General features: G+C 40.6%; 1 protein-coding gene across 1 annotated transcript in view; it reads left to right on the top strand.

Moving 5' to 3' along the window:
- Positions 1-24,096, top strand: part of Nlrp4a (NLR family, pyrin domain containing 4A) — an 87,013-nt gene that overhangs the window by 5,124 nt on the left and 57,793 nt on the right. The window contains exon 2 of the mRNA NM_001106220.2: positions 7,604-7,910. Coding sequence (NP_001099690.1) covers positions 7,634-7,910 — 277 coding nt within the window. The 5' untranslated portion in view covers positions 7,604-7,633. The remainder of the gene's footprint in view (positions 1-7,603; positions 7,911-24,096) is intronic.

Below are 24,096 nucleotides of genomic sequence, written 5' to 3'. Positions count from 1 at the left end.
TTTAGGTATAAGAGTAATTGTGGCTTCATAGAAGGAATTCGGTAGTGCTCCATCTGTTTCAATTTTGTGGAATAGTTTGGATAGTATTGGTATGAGGTCTTCTATGAAGGTCTGATAGAATTCTGCACTAAACCTGTCTGGACCTGGGCTCTTTTTGGTTGGGAGACCTTGAATGACTGCTTCTATTTCGTTAGGAGTTATGGGGTTGTTTAAATGGTTTATCTGTTCCTGATTTAACTTTGGTACCTGGTATCTGTCTAGGAAATTGTCCATTTCCTGCAGATTTTCAAGTTTTGTTGAATATAGGCTTTTGTAGTAGGATCTGATGATTTTTTTGAATTTCCTCTGATTCTATAGTTGTCTCCCATCTCGTTTCTGATTTTGTTAATTTGGACACATTCTCTGTGTCCTCTCATTATTCTGGCTAAGGGTTTATCTATCTTGTTGATTTTCTCAAAGAACCTACTTTTGGTTCTGTTGATTCTTTCTATGGTCCTTTTTGTTTCTACTTGGTTGATTTCAGCTCTGAGTTTGATTATTTCCTGCCTTCTACTCCTCCTGGGTGTATTTGCTTCTTTTTGTTCTAGAGCTTTTAGGTGTGCTGTCAAGCTGGTAACATATGCTCTCTCCTGTTTCTTTCTGCAGGCACTCAGAGCTATGAGTTTTCCTCTTAGCACAGCTTGCCTCTTGCCATCAGATTGTCTCTGGTGTTACTTTGTTCTGCTATTTCTGACAGTGGCTAGACCGTCCTATAGGCCTGTGTGTCAGGAATGCTGTAGACCTGTTTTCCTGTTTTCTTTCAGCCAGTTATGGGAACAGAGTGTTCTGCTTTTGGGTGTGTAGTCTTTCCTGTCTACAGGTGTTCAGCTGTTCCTGTAGGCCTGTGTCCTGAGTCCACCAGGCAGGTTGCTTGGAACAGAAAAGTTGGTCTTAACTGTGGTCCCACAGCTCAAATTGCTCGTGGGGGGCTGCTTTTGAGCTCTCTGTGAGGGCAGCAACCAGGAGGGCCTGCGCCACCTTTTCCAGGAGCCCCTGTGCACCAGGGTCCCAGATGGCATTATGTGTTTTCCTCTGGAGTCAGAAATGTGGGCAGAGTTTAGTCTCTCTGGCTTCCCAGGCGTGTCTGCCTCTCTGAAAGTTTAGCTCTCCCTACCATGGGATTTGGGTGCAGAGAACTGTTGATCCAGCCCCTTCAGGTCCGGGCGGTATCTGGAGTGCCATGTATCCTGCTTTTTAAAAAATAATAATTTTCCTTTTTTAAGTTTTGTTTGCTTGTTTGTTTTTTGTTTGTTTTTGAGACATGGTCTCCTTTTGTACTCTTAACCTGCTTCAAAATTAGAAATAGAACTACCTCTGCCTCCTGGGTTCTGGGATTAAAGGTGTGTGCCAACAAGGTTAAGTTTTTGTTTGTTTGTTTGGTTGGTTGGTTGGTTGGTTGGTTGGTTGGTTTGTGATAAGGATTCTCTGTGTAGCACTGGCTGTCCTGTAACTCAGTCTGTAGATGAGGCTGGCCTGGAACTCAAAGATAATCCTGACTCTACTTCCTAAATGTTGGGAGCAAAGGTGTATGCCACCACTGCATGGCTTATTTTATATATGTTAATTGTACCTGATAGTTATTCTCAAAGAATCTACTGACTTTGAGTCTGTCTCTGTCTCTGTCTCTGTCTCTCTGTCTCTGTCTCTCTCTCTCTCTCTCTCTCTCTCTCTCTCTCTCTCTCTCACTGTATTTTGCCTATTATTATTTCCTTCTGAGTTTGATTCCCCTCTTTGTTGTTTCTCTCTTAAAGTATGTAACTTGCTCATGAAATTTTAAGCTAAGTATAGTTCAGTTAGTATACGTGAACAGTTGTGGGGTCACTCATTTGATCACTGTCAACTACCAAGTATGCCCCCTCCGTATGAAGACAGGTTCACATCTCAGTAGCTATCAAGTGCCAATAGCTCCTCAGTTAGGAGTGGGACCTTGTCACCTTCTCTTCCATTCATGATAGAATGTTGACAGCTTGAGTTTGTTCATGGAACCACAGCCACTGTGGGTTTGGGTGTACAACAACTGTGCCAAGTCCAAGAGACAGCTTTTCACAGTTCTCCTTCCCATATTCTGCAATTTAAATTCTTTCACAAATTTCCCCATCATATTTCAGAAAGCAAAGCCTCATCTAAAGAATATTCATGGTTGAGACTGCCCCTTTTCTCTTTTCAGCATCATTCACAGGAAGACTGCCTGTAACTTTGTAACTCTGCAAACTGTCAGGCAGAAGTTATAGGAGACATGACCTAGGGCTTCCTGCTTTCAGTCTTTGATTCTTTGATGATCTTTAAGTTCAGAGCACACTGAAAATGGACCAAAACAATTCATTTCTTACAGTGCCCATGAGAGAAGAGGGACTGCTGCGGTTATGGTAACCTGAGCAAAAGTCTTATGTGGATTCTTACACTTTACTTCTTCCTACAGTGTATGATCTAGTTGTCACTAATGGTAGGAACATAGTTCCACACCACACTGGCAACTGTCTGGGAAGTTCTTTTTGGAGAAACCAAACCTCATCCACCCAGGCAAAACTAGAATTTGTGGCTTCAAGGCAGATGTGAAGCCCAATTGGATGTATTTTTTAAAAAAATAGGAAAATGTTCCAGAAGAGAGAGAGAGAGAGAGAGAGAGAGAGAGAGAGAGAGAGAGAGAGAGAGAGAGAGAGAGAGAGAGAGAGAGAGAGAGAGAGAGAGAGAGAGAGAGAGGGTGGGGTTGGGGGGAACATACTAGATAGGAAATCAGATTCCTAAGAGCTACTCGGAGATAGTTTCTTTGCAGTAGGCACACACTGGAACTTGGTGGCTCTCAATGAGGTTATACCTCTTAAGATTGCTAAGAAATACCACCAACCTGTTGACCCTCCCACTTCTAATACTGCCAAAGAGTGTACTTTGTGGTGATGGAGAGACAGCTCAGTGATTAAGAATGTTTGCTGCTCTTCCAGCAGACCCATGTTTATTTCCCAGATGAGTGGCTCACAACTGCCTGTAACTTGTTCCAGACTACTGATGCCTTCTTTTGGCCTATGCACACACATCAAGCACATGCATGTGTAAACACACACGCACACACACACACACACACACACACACAGACTCACAGACACAAAAATCATATCAAGAAGCATATGAATACATACATACACACTAAAAAGAATCCAAATATTTTAAACAAGAATGTCATTTGTAATATAATTAAAAGTTGAAGGTATTTTCTCACAATACAAAGTTTTGAGGTGGCTTTAGGATGGGTATCTTGTAGAACAGGAGACCAGAATGGTAGAGAATCAAAGTTATAGATTATGTTAACTCAGTGGTTATCAACCTTCCTAATTCTGTGTCTCTATATAGTTCCTCAAATTGTGGTGATCCCTAATCATAAAAATTTTTCATTGCTAATTTATTGCTGTATATTTGCTAACTGTTATGGGTCTTAATGAAAGTATGTGATATGCAGAATATCTGATATGCAACCCCAGTGAAAGGGTTACTCGATCTTTAAGGGGTCATGACCACAGGTTGAGAATCTGTTTTAGCGAGATGTAATCACAGATTATTCTTGTTTTTGTTATACCCAGTAGAGATGTCTTCAAGAAGGTATGACCTAGAACTATGTGATGGCAGTTCATTTATCTTCTTAGATACAATATCTTTTGAAGAACATACACCGTGTCAGTGGGCTTTTTGGCCCTTGTCAGTGGGGTCTAACTTCTGACTATTTTATCAGTCAAAACAGGAGACTGTGTTTCTAGAGCACAGCGTCATTTCTCCCCAAGCCTTTTCCCACATCACCATAATTCAATCCTTGCCATCTACAAGCTCTATCTAGAACTTTGGAATTGTCTCCAATTTTTTGTGTGTATCTTGATTTCTTAGTTTCCCTCTAAAGAGTCTAGATGTTGGGTAAAGTCTCCCTTTGGACTTCTTGATATAGTCAGTTAGTGATTTCATCAGTTATTTCAAAGGGCCCAGTAGTACCCTATGTATCCAGATACATAGATATAAAGTTCCATCTCAAAAAATCAAGTGTGAATTGAACATACATATATACTTGTAATTTCAATTACATTTATTTTATTTGCATATGAGTATACACATAGGGTTATACACATGCATAGGAGTGTCTGTTTTGTCAGAGACCTGCTTATAAGAGTCGATTTTCTCTTTCCACTGTGTACTCACATCTGAATCCTAAGGCCACTCAGGAGTAGGTTTTATACTCCTTCCGTCTTTCCTTTTTCTTCCATCCCTCCTTTGCTCCCTCCCTCCATCTCTTCATCCTTCCTTCTCTCCCTCCTTTGCTGCTTCCCTTCCCCATCCCTTCCTCCTTCCTTTTTTCTTTCCTTCCTTCCTTCATTTGCATGTGATGCTAGAACTAAACCAGAGCTGGCTGCTTGCTAGGCAAGCATTCTTCCAGCTGAACCACATCCAAAGTCCTTTGTTTTTATTTTCATATTATTAATGATGAATAATGTTTAACATCTTTTCATGAGTGTGAATGCATGTGTGTGCACAGGTGTGTGGGGAACCAGAAGACAACCTCAGGTGTCACTCTATAGGAGCCAGTTCATTTTATTTTGCACGTAGACTGTGTTGTTCTAATACCATTTGTTGAAAGGACACTCCTTCATGTACATTCCCATTACTTACATATAAATCTATTTCCTTTAGATTGACATGTGCTAGGTGACTATAGGTTAAGAATTTTCATATTTTCTGGATAATTCTATTTCTGCATCTGATATCTGGTGAGGGTCCTCCTTTCTGTGCTGTTGTCTTAGAGTTAAAATTCTGGGGTATCTTTGTTAAGTCTTCCTTTGGATGATTTTCTCATTTCTGATTGTTTTGTTTTGCAGTACTGAAGACTGAATCTAGTGCAGTGAACACACTATACAAGCAGTCTACCATTGATCTGTATATCAGCCTTCTTTTTATTTTTTGTTTTAATACGCTTCAAAGATAATATTTACTTATTTACTTATGTGTATGAAAGTTTTGTCAGTGCACCACATGCATGTGTGGTGCGCAGGGAACAAGTTACCACATGCTGTTGAACTGGAGTTATAGGTGATTGTGAGTCATTTGATATGGGTGCAAGTAACTAAACTCAGGTCCTCTTCGTAATCACCAGGTACTTTTTTTTTATTAACTTGAGTATTTCTTATATACATTTCGAGTGTTATTCCCTTTCCCAGTTTCCGGGCAAACATCCCCCTCCCTTTTTTTTTTTAAACCGCTGAGGTGCACCTCACTGTTATTGTAAGCCACTACATGAGTGCTGGAACATAAACCCAAGTTCTCTGGAAAAGCAGGTGGTACTTCTAGCCATTTATTTTGAGACAGAAGTTCACTAATTGCCGTGGTTTGCCTTGCCTTGAGTATGTTTGTAGGCAGACACTGAGGTTTTAATCCTCCTGCTCCTTCCTCTGACATAGGTGGGATCCCAGGCCTGTGCTACTGGACTTAGATATCTGTTTATATTTACAGCTATTTTATGACAGTGTATCATGTTCCAAAATAACATTATAATACTTATTTCCTTATATGCTAGCATCTGTATACTAGCATTCCACCTAATGTCACTGGAGTTACTGGTAGCAGTAATTCTTTTTAACATTTGTTCATGTGTTTGTGTGTGCTTGAGTATATGTAGTGTACAATATGTGTAGCATACCTGCAGAGTCCATAAGAGGGAGTCAGATCCCATGAAGCTAACGTTATAGACAACTGTGAGCCCACCAGTATGGGCACTGGAAAGTAAAGCTGAGTCTTCTGCAAGAACATCAAACGCTCTTAACTGCTGAGCCATTATTCCAGCCCCATCAGTAATTCTTTAGAATAGTAAATCTCACTGTGTTGTTTTCTAAGTGTTATTGCAGTGGTTCTCAACCTGTGAGTTGCAACCCTTTTGGGGTGGGGGGGATGAAACACTACTTAAAAGGGATCGCCCAACACCATAAGAAAAATACACTATTCATAAAGTAGCAAAACTGGTGTTATGAAGAAGCAGAGAAAGTAATTTTCTGATTGGAGGACACCAAGACATGAGAAACTGTATTAAAGGGTTATAGCATTAGGCCTTTGAGCCTTTTAATGAGATGAGAACTAATATGATCCCATATTGAAAAAGTTCCTGCCCTTATTTATCCCCCACAATGAACAGTGTATTATGTGATAAGTTTGTGACCAAATGTATGTGTTGAGGTAGAAAGTGAGGTGTTTGTGTAGAAGATAAATATCGACAGCAAGGATTTCCTCAATTACTTTCTACCTGATTTTTGAGATAGGATTTCACAGTGAAGCTAGAGCTCAAGGAATTTGACTACAGCAGCAGCTATCAGGCCACAGGGATCCTTTTATGTCTTCCCACTGCTAGGATTACAGCAATTTGCCATCACGCCCTGCATCTTTTTATATCTTTAAATGCATTAATTCCCAAAAAGCAGTTTCCCCTACTTTCATGGATCCCAGTTTCCTTCACATATACCTCTTTCCAAGATCTACTCCTCCTTTGTTTCCCTTAAAAAAAATACAGCATAATAAACTACAATAAGGGGCTGGAGAGACGGCTCAGTGGTTAAGAGCACCCGACTACTCTTCCAGAGGTCCTGAGTTCAATTCCCAGCAACCACATGGTGGCTCACAACCATCTGTAAGGAGATCCGATGCCCTCTTCTGGTGTGTCTGAAGACAGCTACAGTGTACTTATATATAATAAATTAAAAAATCTTTAAAAAAATAAAATATACTACAATAAGACTAGGCACAAAGCCTCATCAAGGCTGGATGAGGAAACCCAATAGGAGAAAAATTGTCAAATCCAGATAAAAGAGTCAGGGACAGATCGCCCCCCAACTCTTAGAGAGCCCCCAAAAATACCAAACTATACAACCATAACATTTATTCAGAAAACCTAGGGCAGACCCATGCAGGCTCCATGATTGTCTCTTCAGTCTCTTTGAGCCCCTATGAGCCCTGTTTAATTGATTGTGTGGGTTGTGTTCTCATGGTGTCCTCCACCCTTCTTGCTTCTGAAATCCTTCTGTCTCTTCTGTGGGATTTTTCCTGGATTCACCTTCATTTTGGTCATAGTCTCTGCATCTGCTTCTTTTACTTGCTCAATGATGCCTCTGATGATTCCTGAGACCAGCACTAATATATGAGTATAGCAGAAAAATCATTCCAAATCATTTCATTGACTTTTATTTTTTGGACAGTTGTGTTTGCTTCTATCATGGGTCTCTAGACTGCCCAACGAGTGGTTCCTGGCCATAACTGTAGCTCCAGGTGTATGTTCCCTCCCATATTATGGGCTTCAAGTTGGATCAGTCACTGGTTGTCCACTCCCAAAAGTTCTACATCCCCTTTACTCCAACATATCTTGAAGACCAGACATATACAGCAGGTTAAAGGTTTTTGTGGCTTCACATCCTGCTTCTGACATGAATGATGTGGAACCAACTTATGCCCCTACAATTGTGCACCAAACACTTTATGAGCTCAAACATTTCCCATTGACATTGTTTAATCTTAATTATGAAACTCAGCTGTTTGCCTGATTTTCCCACAGATCCTTGTACTCTATCTTCCTGAAGACACAATGGCATCTTTCTTTTCTGATTTTGGCCTTATGTGGTACTTGGAAGAGTTAAACAAGAAAGAATTCATGAAGTTTAAGGAGTTCCTCAAACAGGAGATTTTGCAACTAGGGCTGAAGCAGGTTTCCTGGACAGAAGTGAAGAAAGCATCCCGGGAAGACCTTGCCAGCTTACTGTTGAAACATTATGAAGAAAAGCAAGCCTGGGATATGACCTTCAATTTTTTCCAGAAGATCAATAGGAAGGATCTCATAAAGAGGGCAAAAAGAGAGATTGACGGTGAGTTGGCGAAAGCTTCTTTACAGTGATTGAGGATCATGTCTTAGTTTTGATAAATTTTTCATGCCCATCTACCATAGAGGCAGCAGGTAGAATGGGATTTTCTCCTGGAGGAAGGAGACAGCTTTATATAGACACATTAGGTCTAGTCTGTGTGGTCAAAAGTATGAGTGTATCATGCTATCATGCTCTAACTAGTTGAGCAAGCTTCTACACAGGACATTAGTAATGTTCCCTTGAATCTAAACTGGAGCCTTAAACCTATAGTGAAAGGGTAGCACTATGAATTTAGGCTAGCAGCAACAGAAAACACCTATAATAGATCATATTCATGGGGTTAGGAAGGTGGCTGAGTCTGTCAGGTGCTTGCTGATTAAACATGAAAAACTGACTTTAGATATCAGCAAGTTGGCCAGTCAGTTTGGCAGTTTCTAAGTCAGCTAAAAAGCTGTCTCAAAAAATGAGATGGAGGGCCTGAAGAGATAAGTCAGTGATTAAGAACACCTGATCTTACAGAGGATCTTGACTCTATTTCCAGAACCTACCTAGTGGTTCACAGCAATCAGTGACTTCACTTTCAGGGGATCCAATGATTTCTGCTATCCTCTGAGGACATTGTACACATCTGGTGCACATATATGCATACAGACAAAAGCATTCATTTACTCAAATTAAAAACAAATCTTTTAAAGTGATAAGCAATTAGACACCTAATATCCACCTCTGGTCTCCATATGCATGTGTATTGCACCTCTCTCTCCCTCCCACATACGTATCATATATGCATTTGAATCATCCTGGTATAAGATATCATGGATGGTGTAAGGTTTAATTCATTTGTCTTTTATGTTCTAGTGTTTTAGTACAATGAACCTAGATTTATGTGAGTTCTAAGCTCATTCTGCTTGGAAGTCACTGATAATCTTAAATCTGTGGCTATAAAATATTCTTTACTCCAGCCATTAAAAGGTGTCATTGTGCTGATTTTTCCCCACATCTAAAAAAATTTGCTTTCCATCTCAATATCAATGCCCCCTCTTCTTAATAAACACCTCACACAGATCCTCCACTCATCCCCCTCCCCTTTTCCTCTGAGAAGGAGACCCCTGGGTACACCCCCCCCCAACCCTGTGCTGCCATATTAAGTCACTTCTTGTCTAGGCACATCATCTCCTGCTGAGAGCAGAGAAGGCAGCCCAGTTAGGGGATCCACAGGCTGGCAACAGATTCAGGGACAGCAAATACTCCAGTTGTTGGGGGACCCACATGAAAATCAGGCTGCACATCTGCTACACACATGCTGTGGGCAGGAGGGCCTAGATTCAGCCCATGCTTGCTCTTTGATTGGTGGTTCAGTCTTTGGGAACCAAGATTAATTGACACTTTTGATGTTCCTGTGGAGGCCCTGCTCTCTTCAGGTCTCTTCCTCCAACTCCTCCATAAGATTCTGAAAGCTCAAATTAATGTTAGGCTGTGGGCCTCTGCATCTCTTTCTATTGGCTGGTGGGTGACCTCTCAGAGGACAGTTATGCTAGGCTCCTGTCTGCAAACATAATGGAGTATTATTAACAGTCTCAGAGTTTGGTCCTTGCCAGTAGGATGGGTCTCAATTTGGGGCAGTCACTTCTTGGCCACTGCCTCAGTTTCTGCTCCATTGTTTTCTCTGAACATCCTGTAGGTATGCAGGGTACATTAATGAGTTGACAGGTTTGTGGGTGGGTTGCTGTCCTTATCCCTCCATGGCAAGTACTGCCTGGCTTCAGGAAGTGGCCACTTCAGAATCCATGTTTTCAACTGCTAGAAATATAAGCTAGAGTTATATTCATAGACTCCCTGGGATCTCTCCCCATCCTAGGTCTCTGGCACATCCTAGAGTTGCCCCCCATTGATTACTATTCTCTCTCCCCTGTACTCCCTAAACCATAGCCCCCATCCTCATCACCTCCCCATCTTCTCTTCTACCCAGTTCCCTCTCTCCATCAAATTCTAATATGTATTTTATTTCTTTTTCTAAGAAATATTCAACCATCGTCCCTTGGGCCCTCCTTGTTATTTGGTTCTTTAGTTGTGTTGATTATAGTGTGGTTATCCTGTACTTTATGTCTAATATCCACTTATAAGTGAGTATATACAATTCATGTTATTTTTATTTGTTTAAAAATTGTGTCAGTGCTTTGTTGTTTCCCACCTTCTTCTTGAAATACAGTTGCATGTAAGAGTCTTTAATTCATGATTAAAATATATGTGAACAGTTAGAAACTATATTATATGTATATGAGAGTGACTGCATACACTATTTAGGGACTATATATACCTTGAAGGCAAGAAGAGTACATCAGATCTGGACCTACAGAATGTGGATACTCTCATGTGGATGCTTGTAACTAAACCCAGAACTTCTGGGTGCTGTTAAACCCTGAGCCGTCTCTTGAACGTCACATGTTGGATCTTCATACAGTGTCTTGTATATATTTATTTTTATATTTCTCTCTGTGCTTTAGGATAGCTTTAGTTTCTAACTGTCCTTGGACCCTTCATTCCCTATTCAGCCACTTATAAGCAATAAAATATCCACTTGTTGGCTTCTTTTGACTTTTCTTACATGTATTATTTGTTTGTACACACTTACTCATTAGTATACCATACTTCACAAGTTGAGATAAGAGAAAAACTTAGAGATTTAATTCTGGCTCTGACATTTGGGTGTCCCAGACCAAACTTAAGTACTCAGGCCTAATGGCAAATGTCTCTATAGAATATTACCAGCCCCTATTTATTGATTTTTTTCATTTTAAAAAATGGATATTTTTTATTTACATTTCAAATGTTATTCCCTTTCCCAGTTTCCTGTCCATCAGTCCCCTAACTCCTACCCCTCCCCTTCTATAAGGGTGTTCCCCACCCTATCGACCCCCCTTAATACCCTCACCAACAATTCCCTACACTGGGGGTCCAACCATGGCAGGACCAAGGGCTTCTCCTTCCATTGGTGCCCCAACAAGGCAATCCTTTGCTACATATGCAGTTGGAGCCTTGGATCAGTCCATGTATAGTCTTTGGGTAGTAGTTTACTGCCTGGAAGATCTGGTTGGTTGGCATTGTTGTTATTATCGGGTTGAAAGACCTTTCAGCTCTTTCAGTCCTTTCTCTAATTCCTACAACAGGAGTCCCATTCTTAGTTCAGTGGTTTGCTACTAGCATTCGCGTCTGTATTTGACCTGTTCTGGCTGTGTCTCTCAGGAGAGATCTGTATCCTGTCAGCATGCACTTCTTAGCTTCATCTATCTTGTCTAATTGGGTGGCTATGTATATATGGGTCACATATGAGGCAGGCTCTGAGTGACCATTCCTTCAGTCTCTGCTCTAAACTTTGTCTCCCTAGCCCCTCCTATGGATATTTTTCTGCCCCTTTTTAAGAAAGAGTGAGGCATTGGCACTTTGGTCATCCTTCCTGAGTTTCATGTGGTCAGTGCATTCCATCTTGGGTAATTAGAGATTTTGGGCTAATATCCACTTATCAGTGAGAGCATAGCACGTGTGTTTTTCTGTGATAGGGTTATATCACTCAAGATGGTATTTTCTAGTTCCATCCATTTGCATATGAATTTCATGAAGTCATTGCTTTGATAGCTGAGAAGTACTCCATTGTATGGATGTACCATATTTTCTGTTGAAGGGCATCTGGGTTCTTTCCAGCTTCTGGCTATTATAAATAAGGCTGCTATGAACATGGTGGAACATGTGTCTTTGTTGTATGTTGGAGCATCTTTTGGGTATATGCCCAGGAGAGGTATAGCTGGGTCCTCAGGTAGTGCAATGTCCAATTATCTGAGGAACCTCCAGACTGATTTCGAGAGTGGTTGTACCAGTCTGCAATCCCACCAACAATGGAAGAGTGTTCCTCTTTCTCCACATTGTTGCTAGCATCTGCTATCCCCTGAGGTTTTGCTCTTAGCCATTTTGACTGGTGTGTGGAGTAATCTCAGGGTTGTCTTGATTTGCATTTCCCTGATGACTAAGGATGTTGAACATTTCTTTAGGTGCCTTTCTGCCATTCAATATTGCTCAGCTGAGAATGTTTTGTTTAGTGCTGTTCCACATTTTTAAATAGAGTTATTTGGTGCTCTGGAGTCTAACTTCTTGAGTTCATTGTATATTTTGGATATTAGCCATCTATCAGTTGGAGGATTGGTAAATATCTTTTCCCAATCTGTTGGTTGCCAATTTGTCCTAATGACAGCATCCTTTGCATACAGAAGCTTTGCAGTTTTATGAGGTCCCATTTGTTGAGTCTTGATCTTAGAGCATAAGCGATTGGTGTTCTGTTCAGTTAATTTTCCCTGGTGCCCATATGATCGAGACTCTTCCCCACTTTCTCTTCAATTAGTTTGAGTGTATCTGGTTTAATGAGGAGGACCTTGATCCACTTGGACTTAAGCTTTCTACAGGGCAATAAGCATGGATCGATCTGCATTCTTCTACATGCTGACCTCCAGTTGAACCATCATCATTCATTGAAAATGCTCTTTTTTCCATTGGATGGTTGGTGAGAGTGGGGTGTTGAAATCTCCTACTATTATTGTGTGGGGTTCAATGTGTGATTTGAGCTTCAGTAAGGTTTCTTTTATGAATGTAGGTGTCCTTGTATTTGGAGTGTAGATATTTAGGATTGAGAGTTCCTCTTGGTGGATTTTTCCTTTGATGAATATGAAGTGTCCTTCCTTATCTTTTTTTTATGACTTTTGGTAGAATGTCGATCTTATTAAATATTAGAATGGCTATTCCAGTTTGCTTCTTTGGACCATTTGATAGGAAAGTAGTTTTCCAACCTTTTGTCTTTGTCTCTGAGGTGTGTTTCCTGCAGGCAGCAAAATACTGGGTCCTCATTACATATTCAGTTTGTTAATCTGTGTCTTTTTATTGGGGAATTGAGTCCATTGATATTCAGAGATATTAAGGAATAGTGATTGTTTCTACCTGTTATTTTTTTATTTGGAGGTGGAATTATGTTTGTGTGCTTCTCTTCTTTTGGTTTTGTTGCAAGGTGATTCCTTTCTTGCTTTATCTAGGGTGAGGTTTATCTCCTTGTGTTGGGCTTTATCATTTATTATCCTTTGTAGGGCTGGATTTGTAGAAAGATATTGTGTAAATTTGGTTTTGTTATTGAATATCTTGGTTTCTCCCTCAGTGATAATTGAGAGTTTTGCTGGATACAGTAGCCTGGGCTGGCATTTGTGTTCTCTTAGGGTCTATGTGACATCTGCCCAGGATCTTCTGGCCTTCATAGTTTCTGGCGAGAAGTCTGGTGTAATTCTGATAGGTCTACATTTATATGTTACTTGACCTTTCTCCCTTACTGCTTTTAATATTCTTTCTTTGTTTTGCGCACTTGGTGTTTTGATTATTATGTGACAGGAGGAATTTCTTTTCTGATACAATCTATTTGGAGTTCTGTAGGCTTCTTGTATGTTTATGGGCATCTCTTTCTTTAGGTTTGGGAAGTTTTATTCTATGATTTTGTTGAAGATATTTACTGGCCCTTTAAGTTGGAAGTCTTCACTCTCTTCTATACCTATTTTCCTTCAGTTTGATCTTCTCATTGTGTCCTGGATTTCCTGTATGTTTTGGGCTAGGAGCTTTTTCCGTTTTACATTATCTTTGAGAGTTGTGTCGATGTTTTCTATGGTATTTTCTTCCCCTGAGATTCTTTCTTCTATCTTTTGTATTCTGTTGGTGATGCTCACATCTATGACTCCTCATCTCTTCCCTAGGTTTTCTCCCTTTGTGCTGTCTTTAGTGTTTCTATTTCCTTTTTTTTTTTTTAGAGATTACATTTTCATTTGAATTGCTTTCTTTTTTTATTTATTTATTTTTTTTATTTTTTTTTATTTTTATTTTTTTATTAACTTGAGTGTTTCTTATATACATTTCGAGTGTTATTCCCTTTCCCGGTTTCCGGGCAAACATCCCCCTCCCCCCTCCCCTTCCTTATGGGTGTTCCCCTCCCAACCCTCCCACCATTGCCGCCCTCCCCCCATAGACTAGTTCACTGGGGGTTCAGTCTTAGCAGGACCCAGGGCTTCCCCTTCCACTGGTGCTCTTACTAGGATATTCATTGCTACCTATGGGGTCAGAGTCCAGGGTCAGTCCATGTATAGTCTTTAGGTAGTGGCTTAGTCCCTGGAAGCTCTGGTTGCTTGGCATTGTTGTACTTTTGGGGTCTCGAGCCCCTTCTATTTCCATTTTTAACTCCTAGGTCGTTTTGTTCATTTCCTACTCCTGTTTAGTCATGTTTTCCTGTAATCCTTTAAGGGATTTTTGTGTTTCCTCTTAAAGGGCTTCTGCTTGTTTACTTGTGTTTTCCTGTATTTCCTTAAGGGAGTTATTTATGACCTTCTTAAAGTTCTCCATCATGATGATAAAATATGATTTTAAATCTAAATCTTGCTTTTCTGGTGTTTTTGTATGTCCAGTATTTGCTTTGGTGGGAGAACTGGTCTCTGATAATTCCAAGTTGTCTTGGTTTCTGTTGCTTGAGTTCCTGTGCTTGCCTCTCACCATCAGGTTGTTTCTGGTGTTTGCTTTTCTGGCTGTTTCTGTGGTGGCTTGACCCTCCTGTGGGCCTGTGTGTCAGCACTCCTATAGACCTGTTTTCCTATTTTCTTTCAGCCAGTTATGGGAACCAAGTGTTCTGCTGTCAGTTGTGTAGTCACTCCTTGCAGTTGGCTTTCAGCTCTCGGTGAGGGCAGCAACTAGAAGTGTCCTGCCCCTATGGCTCCTAGGTCCTTGTATGCAGAGGGCACAGATAGCACTAGGCATTTTCCTCTTGAGTTGGGAATATGGGCAGAGAGTAGTCTCCTCTGGTTTCTCAGAAGTTTCTGCACTTCTAAGGGTCTAGCTCTACATCATGGGATTTGGGTGCAGGGAGCTGTAGGCTGGGATCAGAAAAGTTCCAGGCACAACCAGAATCTGTTGATTCATAAACTAAGACCTTTTGTATATATGTATGCCTTGCTTTTCCTTAGTTTCTACTGATTTCCCAAACTGCCTTTTTTTTTATTAAGTGCCTTTTAAAAATTGTTATACTTGGCATACAAAGTGTTTCAGTACAAATTTGTGTGTGTGTGTGATGTGTGGTGTGTGTGTGTGTGTGTGTGTGTGTGTGTGTGTGTGTCCTTATGCTTTGCTCTCAGTATTTGACCACTGTCACTCTCCATTTCCCATTACTATCTTCAGGCCCTTGAACCTGTACCCTTTTTGCTTTCTTGCCATGTATGTGGTAGGTTGTGTATGTTAAAATATGTTTAAGGCACCTTTTAAATTTTCCCATGCACATGCATATGTGTGGGGTTATGTGTGTGAGTGCAGTGCCTGCAGAGGCCAGGCCCTCTCGAGATGGATCATAGGATGTTTTGAGCACCCTGATATGTATGATGGAAACCACTCTCAAGACCTCTTTTAGAATAGCCAGTGCCCTTAACTACTAATGCATCTCTCTAGCCCCATTATTCTATACTTTTAATGTCAGGGTGATAGTACCTGTTTTCATTATGTAGTCAATCTTCTGTTAATAGTAATACAATTTTTTAGTTTTACGCTGTCATGACAACCATGTATTATTACACTCTGTTAGGTGTACTCATCTGTGTATGTAGGAGGGGTTAACAGACACTGATAATTGAGTTTAGAGAGCCATGCATTCTGCCACACCTGATTGGTGCTTCTAATATCCAAGTGGTGCAGCTTCACACAGCACAGGGTTCCATATGGTTCAAAGTATTATCTAGGAAAGTGATCCTTCTGGTTTTGAATGAGAACATTCACTAAGTACATTGCAAGTCAAAGTCAATAATAAAAAGGAAATGATAGAGATAAACAGTAGGTGGATATGTAGGTAAGTAGGTAGGTAGTAGGTGGATGGATGGATGGATGGATGGATGGATGGACAGATGGATGGATGGATGGACAGATGGATGGGCAGACAGACTGATAGATAGCAAAACATCATCAAATTGTGCCCTCAAACCATCCAATAGAAGTTGATGGGAAAAACTGTTTTTTTATTTTATTTGATATTTTATGTATTTACATTTCAAAGGTTATCTTATTTCCCCCCTCTTCAATACCCCTCCTTCTATGAAGATGCTCTCACCTCACTGCCCTAGCATTACCCTACATTGGGGAAACAAGCCTTCACAGGACCAAGGGCATATCCTACTATTGATGCCAGACAATGCCATCCTGCTACATATGAGGCTGGAGCCATCGGTCCCTCCATGTATACTCATTAGTTGGTGGTTTAGTCCCTGGGAGTTGTGCAGGGATATAATTGGTTGATATTATTCTTCCTATGGGGTTGCAAACCCCTTCAGCTACTTCAGTACTTTCTCTAACTCCCCTATTGTATTCCTGTGCTCAGTCAGATGGTTAGCTGCAAGCATCCTCATCTGTATCAGTAAGGCCCTGGCATATTAGGAGACATCCATATGAGACTCCTGTCAGCAAGCACTTCTTGGCATCAGCAATAGTGACTGGGTTTGGTGACAGCATATGGGATGGATCCACAGGTGGGAGGTCTCTGGATGAACTTTCCTTTAGTCCCTGCTCCATTCTTTGTTTCTGTATATCCTCCTATGAATATGTTCTTTCCCCTTCTAAGAAAGACTAAAGCATCTACATTTTTGGTCTTACTTCTTCTTGAGCTTCATATTGTCTGTGAAGTTTCTCTAAGGTATTCCGTGCTTTGGGGCTAATAGCCACATATCAGTGAGTACAAACCATGTAAGTTCTTTTGTGACTGTGCTACCTCACTCATGATATTTTCTAGTTCCTTCCATATGCCTAAGAATTTCATGAAATCATTGTTTTAATAGCTGAGTAATATTCCATTGAGTAAATGTACCACATTTTCTGTATCTATTCTTCTGTTGAAGGGCATCTGGTTTCTTTCCAGCTTCTGGCTATTATAAAGAAGGCTGTTATGAACTTAGTGGAGTATGGGTCCTTGCTATACATTGGAGCATCCTTTGGATGTATGCCCAGGCAGGAGTGGTATAGCTAGGTCTTCAGGTAATACTATGTCCAATTTTTCTGAGGAACTGCCAGATTGATTTCCAGAGTCAACCATTAGTACCAGCTAGCAATCCCACCAACAGAGGAGGAGTATTCCTATTTATCCAGATCCTCACCAGCATCTGTTGACACCTGAGTTTTTGAACTTAGCCATTCTGACTGGTGTGAGTTAGACTCTCGGGGTCCTTTTGATTTGCATTTCCCTGATGACTAAGGATATTGAACATTTCTTTAGGTGCTTCTCAACCATTTGCTATTCCTCAGTTGAGAATTCTTTGTTTTGTTCTGTACCCCAATTTTAATTGTGCATTTTTATTTTATTTTTATTATATTTTCATATTTCCTTTACTTACATTTCAAATTCCCTGCTGGAATGCCCCATGCCTCCCCCCACTCCATGCCTCTATGAGAGTGCTCCCCTACCCACCCACCCACAAACTCCTTCCCATCTCCATGCCCTGGCATTTCACTACCCACGGGCATAGAGCCTTCATAGGACCAAGGGCCTCCCCTCTCATTGATGCCAAATAAGGTCATCCTCTGATATATATGTAGCTGGTCTTCAGTATATTAAACCATCCCTGCATGCCTGGGATGTAGCCTACTTGACCATGGTGGATGATTGTTTTAATGTGCTCTTGGATTCGGTTTGCCAGAATTTTATTGAGTATTTTTGCGTCGATATTCATAAGGGAAATTGGTCTGAAGTTCTCTTTCTTTGTTGGGTCTTTGTGTGGTTTAGGTATAAGAGTAATTGTGGCTTCATAGAAGGAATTCGGTAGTGCTCCATCTGTTTCAATTTTGTGGAATAGTTTGGATAGTATTGGTATAAGGTCTTCTATGAAGGTCTGATAGAATTCTGCACTAAACCCGTCTGGACCTGGGCTCTTTTTGGGTGGGAGACCTTGAATGACTGCTTCTATTTCGCTGGGAGTTATGGGGTTGTTTAACTGGTTTATCTGTTCCTGATTTAACTTCGGTACCTGATATCTGTATAGGAAATTGTCCATTTCCTGCAGATTTTCAAGTTTTTTTGAATATAGGCTTTTGTAGTAGGATCTGATGATTTTTTGAATTTCCTCTGATTCTATAGTTATGTCTCCCATCTCGTTTCTGATTTTGTTAATTTGGACACACTCTCTGTGTCCTCTCGTTAGTATGGCGAAGGGTTTATCTATCATGTTGATTTTCTCAAAGAATCAACTTTTGGTTCTGTTGATTCTTTCTATGGTCCTTTTTGTTTCTACTTGGTTGATGTCAGCTCTGAGTTTGATTATTTCCTGCCTTCTACTCCTCCTGGGTGCATTTGCTTCTTTTTGTTCTAGAGCTTTTAGGTGTGCTGTCAAGCTGCTGACATATGCTCTCTCCTGTTTCTTTCTGCAGGCACTTGGAGCTATGAGTTTTCCTCTTAGCACAGATTCCATTTTGTCCCATAAGTTTGGGTATGTTGTACCTTCATTTTCATTAAATTCTAAGAAGTCTTTAAGTTCTTTCTTTATTGCTTCCTTGTACAGGTTATCATTGAGTAGAGCATTGTTCAACTTCCATGTATATGTGGGCGTTCTTCCCTTATTGTATTTGAAGACCAGCTTTAGCCCATGGTGGTCTGATAAGACACATGGAATTATTTCTATCTTTCTCTATCTGTTGAGGCCTGTTTTATGACCAATTATATGGTCAATTTTGGAGAAAGTACTATGAGGTGGTGAGAAGAATGTATATCCTTTTGCTTTAGGATAGAATGTTCTATAAATACCTCTTAAGTCCATTTGGTTCATGACTTCTCTTAGTCTGTCTACATCACTGTTTAATTTCTGTTTCCATGATCTGTCCATTGATGAGAGGGTGGTGTTGAAATCTCCCACTATTATTATGTGAGGTGCAATATGTGTTTTGAGCTTTAGTAAGGTTTCTTTTATGTATGTAGGTGCCCTTGTATTTGGGGCATAGATATTTAGGATTGAGAGTTCATCTTGGTGGATTTTTCCTTTGATGAATATGAAGTGTCTTTCCTTATCTTTTTTGAAGACTTTAGTTGAAAATCTATTTTATTTGATATTGGAATGGCTACTCCAGCTTGCTTCTTCTGACCATTTGCTTGGAAAGTTGTTTTCCAGCCTTTCACTCTGAGGTAGTGTCTGTCTTTGTCTCTGGGGTGTGTTTCCTGTAGGCAGCAGAATGCAGGGTCCTCATTGCGTATCCAGTTTTTTAATCTATGTCTTTTTATTGGGGAGTTGAGACCATTGATGCTGAGAGATATTAAGGAATATTGATTATTGCTTCCTGTTATATTCATGTTTGGATGTGAGGTTATGTTTGTGTGCTTTTCTTCTCTTTGTTTTGTTGCCAAGACGATTAGTTTCTTGCTTTTTCTAGGGTGTAGCTTGCCTCCTTCTGTTGGGCTTTACCATTTATTATCCTTTGTAGCGCTGGATTTCTAGAAAGATATTGTGTAAATTTGGTTTTGTCATGGAATATCTTGGTTTCTCCATCTATGTTAATTGAGAGTTTTGCTGGATACAGTAACCTGGGCTGGCATTTGTGTTCTCTTAGGGTCTGTATGACATCTGTCCAGGATCTTCTGTCCTTCATAGTTTCTGGTGAAAAGTCTGGTGTGATTCTGATAGGTCTGCCTTTATATGTTACTTGACCTTTTTCCCTTACTGCTTTTAGTATTCTTTCTTTGTTTTGTGCATTTGGTGTTTTGACTATTATGTGACGAGAAGATTTTCTTTTTTGGTCCAATCTGTTTGGAGTTCTGTAGGCTTCTTGTATGTTTATGGGCATCTCTTTCTTTAGGTTAGGGAAGTTTTCTTCTATGATTTTGTTGAAGATATTTACTGGTCCTTTGAGCTGGGAGTCTTCTCTCTCTTCTATACCTATTACCCTCATTGAGTCCTGGATTTCCTGTATGTTTTGGACCAGTAGCTTTTTCCGTCTTACATTTTCTTTGACAGTTGTGTCGATGTTTCTATGGAAGCTTCTGCTCCTCAGATTCTCTCTTCTATCTCTTGTATTCTGTTGGTGATGCTTGTATCTATGGCTCCTTGTCTCTTCCTTTGGTTTTCTATATCCAGGATTGTTTCCCTGTGTCCTTTCTTTATTGCTACTATTTCAATTTTTATCTCCTTCACCTGTTTGATTATGTTTTCCTGGATTTCTTTCAGGGATTTTTTGTGATTCCTCTCTATAGGCTTCTACTTGTTGATTTATGTTTTCCTGTGTTTCTCTAAGGGAGTTCTTCATGTCTTTCTTGAAGTCCTCCAGCATCATGATCAACTGTGATTTTAAATCTAGATCTTACTTTTCTGGTGTGTTTGGATATTCAGTGTTTGCTTTGGTGGGAGAGTTGGGCTCCAATGATGCCATGTAGTCTTGGTTTCTGTTGCTTGGGTTCCTGTGCTTTCCTCTTGCCATCACGTTGTCTCTGGTGTTACCTTGTTCTTCTGTTTCTGACAGTGGCTAGACTGTCCTATAGGCCTGTGTGTCAGGAGTGCTGTAGACCTGTTTTCCTGTTTTCTTTCAGCCAGTTATGGGAACAGAGTGTTCTGCTTTTAGTCACGTAGTCTTTCCTGTCTACTGGTCTTCCCGCTGTTCCTGTGGGCCTGTGTCCTGAGTCTATCAGGCAGGTCACTTGGAGCAGAAAAGTTGTTCTTACCTGTGGTCCCTCAGCTCAAGTTGTTCGTGGGGGGCTGCTTTTGAGCTCTCAGTGAGGGCGCCAACCAGGAGGGCCTGCACTGCCTTTTCCCGGAGCTCCCGTGCACTGGAATCCCAAATGGCATTAGGTGTTTTCCTCTGGAGTCAGAAATGTGGGCAGAGTGTAGTCTCTTCTGGCTTCCCAGGCGCGTCTGCCCCTTTGAAATTTTAGTTCTCCCTCCCACGGGATTTTGGTGCAGAGAACTGTTGACTGATTCCCTTCATGTCCGGGCAGTGTCTGGACTGTGGGGGATCTGCTGTTCGATTGGCCCTATCTTCCGGTTCCCAGAGGCCATATACAGTTTCCTCTTTGACCAGGGATGTAGGCAGGGGTGGGCAGTATTTGTGGTCTCTCCCACTCTACAGTCTCAGGAGTGCCCACCTGTCCGGGCAGTGAGCTCTCTCTCCTTGTTGAGTGTTTTTACATTGATATTCATGAAGGAAATTGGTCTGATATTCTAAATTTGCTTTTATTATTAGTCTTGTTTCCATTACCTTCCATTCACTGAATCAGTGAATCCATCATTGTTTAACAGAGTTGGAGAGAAAAAGACTATGAAACATGAATGGGGGAAAATATGGTTTACTCTTCATTTCCTTCTCATTTCTTCACTGGATAACTCTAATCCCCACACAGGAACTCCTGTTTATCCAGAAGCACACTGCTTAAAAGTAAACCCAGAGATGCAGAATGTTGATTAGACGTATATTTTCACCCCCTCTCATTCAGACAGATTGGGAATGAGGGTAAATAATCTATGTAGAAGATCATGACCCATGGAAAATCCTTGAGGTTGTCCTGTACATCAGGTGTCTGAATCAAAAAGAAAGAAAATGATGACATTATCTTATCACATAAAACTCAGTGATGGGTTCTCTGACAGTTACCAGCAAGCAGGGAAAAGGAGAAAACTAGCCTGCTGGCTATAGGATTTGTTGAAGTCTGCCAGCACAGCCCAGATCAACTCTGTGGCACTGTTCTTTCACTTCTGTGTTCATTTCTACTATGTCCATGGTTCAATTCATTGCCACATCATACTGATCATTCGTGAGACAAAAGAAGACATTCTCCAGCATATCAGAATAGTGGGCACCAGGAGCACCAGTGTTCGCCTGTCTATTAACTGAGTGTCATTTATCCAATGTTCCAGCACACTGTCTTGAAGGTTTTTCATTAGTCACTGTTTTTCTATTGTATTGGTCACTGGTTAGTGGTCATATTGAAGAGCAGGGAATTCTTCTTCTTTGTGGTTAGTATACGATTTTGCAAAATGCAAAATCACCTTACCCAAATCATCCACGAAATTCAGAACGCAATGAGACAACCAAACCTATGGATAATAAGGGTAGAAGAGAGTGAAGATCCCCAACTTTAAGGGCAAGTAAATATCTTCGACATAATTATGGAAGAAAACTTCCCTAACCTAAAAAGAAGAGATGGCCATGAACATACAAGAAGCCTACAGAACTCCAAATAGATTGGACCAGAAAAGAAATTCTTCCTGTCACATAATAGTCAAAACACCAAATGCACAAAGAATATTAGAATATTAGAATAAAAGAAAAAGGTCAAGAAACATGTAAGGCAGTCCTATTAGAATTATACCAGACTTCTCAATAGAGACTATGAAAGCTGTGAAATAGTGGGCAAATGTCATACAGACCCTAAGAGAACAAAAATACTAGCCCAGGCTACTATATCCAACAAAACTCTCAATTACCATTCATACAGAAACCAAGATACTCCATGACAAAACCAAATTTACATAATATTTTTTCAACAAATCCAACCATACAAAGGTAAATACATGGAGAACTCCAACATGAGGGAAATTATACCCTAGAAAGAGTAAGAAATTAATCATTTTTCAACAAACACAAAAGAAGATACTTATACAAACATAAAATTGACTTTCAACCAGTAGTTATCAAAAAAAGATAAGGAAGGATACTTTATATTCATCAAAGGAAAAATCTACCAAGATAAACTCTCAATTCTAAACACCTATGCTTCAAATGAAAGGACACCCATATTCAGAAAAGAAACTTTACTAAAGCTCAAAGCATGCATTGCACCACAATAAATAATGGGAAACTTCACCCCACTCTCATTAATGGACAAATCATGGAAACAGAAACTAAACTGACACACAGTGAAACTAACAGAAGTTATAACCCAAATGGATTTAACAGATATCTATATAATATTTCATCCTAAAACAAAAGAATATAACTTTCTCTTTTTTTTTTTTTTTAATTAACTTGAGTATTTCTTATATACATTTCGAGTGTTATTCCCTTTCCCGGTTTCCGGGCAAACATCCCCCTCCCCCCTCCCCTTCCTTATGGGTGTTCCCCTCCCAACCCTCCCACCATTGCCGCCCTCCCCCCATAGACTAGTTCACTGGGGGTTCAGTCTTAGCAGGACCCAGGGCTTCCCCTTCCACTGGTGCTCTTACTAGGATATTCATTGCTACCTATGGGGTCAGAGTCCAGGGTCAGTCCATGTATAGTCTTTAGGTAGTGGCTTAGTCCCTGGAAGCTCTGGTTGCTTGGCATTGTTGTACTTTTGGGGTCTCGAGCCCCTTCAAGCTCTTCCAGTTCTTTCTCTGATTCCTTCAATAGGGGACCTATTCTCAGTTCAGTGGTTTGCTGCTGGCATTCGCCTCTGTATTTGCTGTATTCTGGCTGTGTCTCTCAGGAGCAATCTACATCCGGCTCCTGTCGGTCTGCACTTCTTTGCTTCATCCATCTAGTCCAATTGGGTGGCTGTATATGTATGGGCCAAATGTGGGACAGGCTCTGAATGGGTGTTCCTTCAGTCTCTGTTTTAATCTTTGCCTCTCCCTTCCCTGCCAAGGGTATTCTTTTTCCTCATTTAAAGAAGGAGTGAAGCATTCACATTTTGATCATCCGTCTTGAGTTTCGTTTGTTCTAGGGATCTAGGGTAATTCAAGCATTTGGGCTAATAGCCACTTATCAATGAGTGCATACCATGTATGTCTTTCTGTGATTGGGTTAGTTCACTCAGGATGATATTTTCCAGTTCCAACCATTTGCCTACGAATTTCATAAACTCGTTGTTTTTGATAGCTGAGTAGTATTCCATTGTGTAGATGTACCACATTTTCTGTATCCATTCCTCTGTTGAAGGGCATCTGGGTTCTTTCAATTTTCTGGCTATTATAAATAAGGCTGCGATGAACATAGTGGAGCACGTGTCTCTTTTATATGTTGAGGCATCTTTTGGGTATATGCCCAAGAGAGGTATAGCTGGATCCTCAGGCAGTTCAATGTCCAATTTTCTGAGGAACCTCCAGACTGATTTCCAGAATGGTTTTACCAGTCTGCAATCCCACCAACAATGGAGGAGTGTTCCTCTTTCTCCACATCCTCGCCAGCATCTGCTGTCACCTGA

This window comes from Rattus norvegicus, chromosome 1 (genome assembly GCF_021556685.1).
Source record: "Rattus norvegicus strain SHRSP/BbbUtx chromosome 1, alternate assembly SHRSP_T2T, whole genome shotgun sequence".
Classification (NCBI taxonomy): domain Eukaryota; kingdom Metazoa; phylum Chordata; class Mammalia; order Rodentia; family Muridae; genus Rattus; species Rattus norvegicus.
The sequence above is the reverse complement of the archived record's forward strand: the minus strand, read 5'-3'. Positions and strand labels throughout refer to the sequence as shown.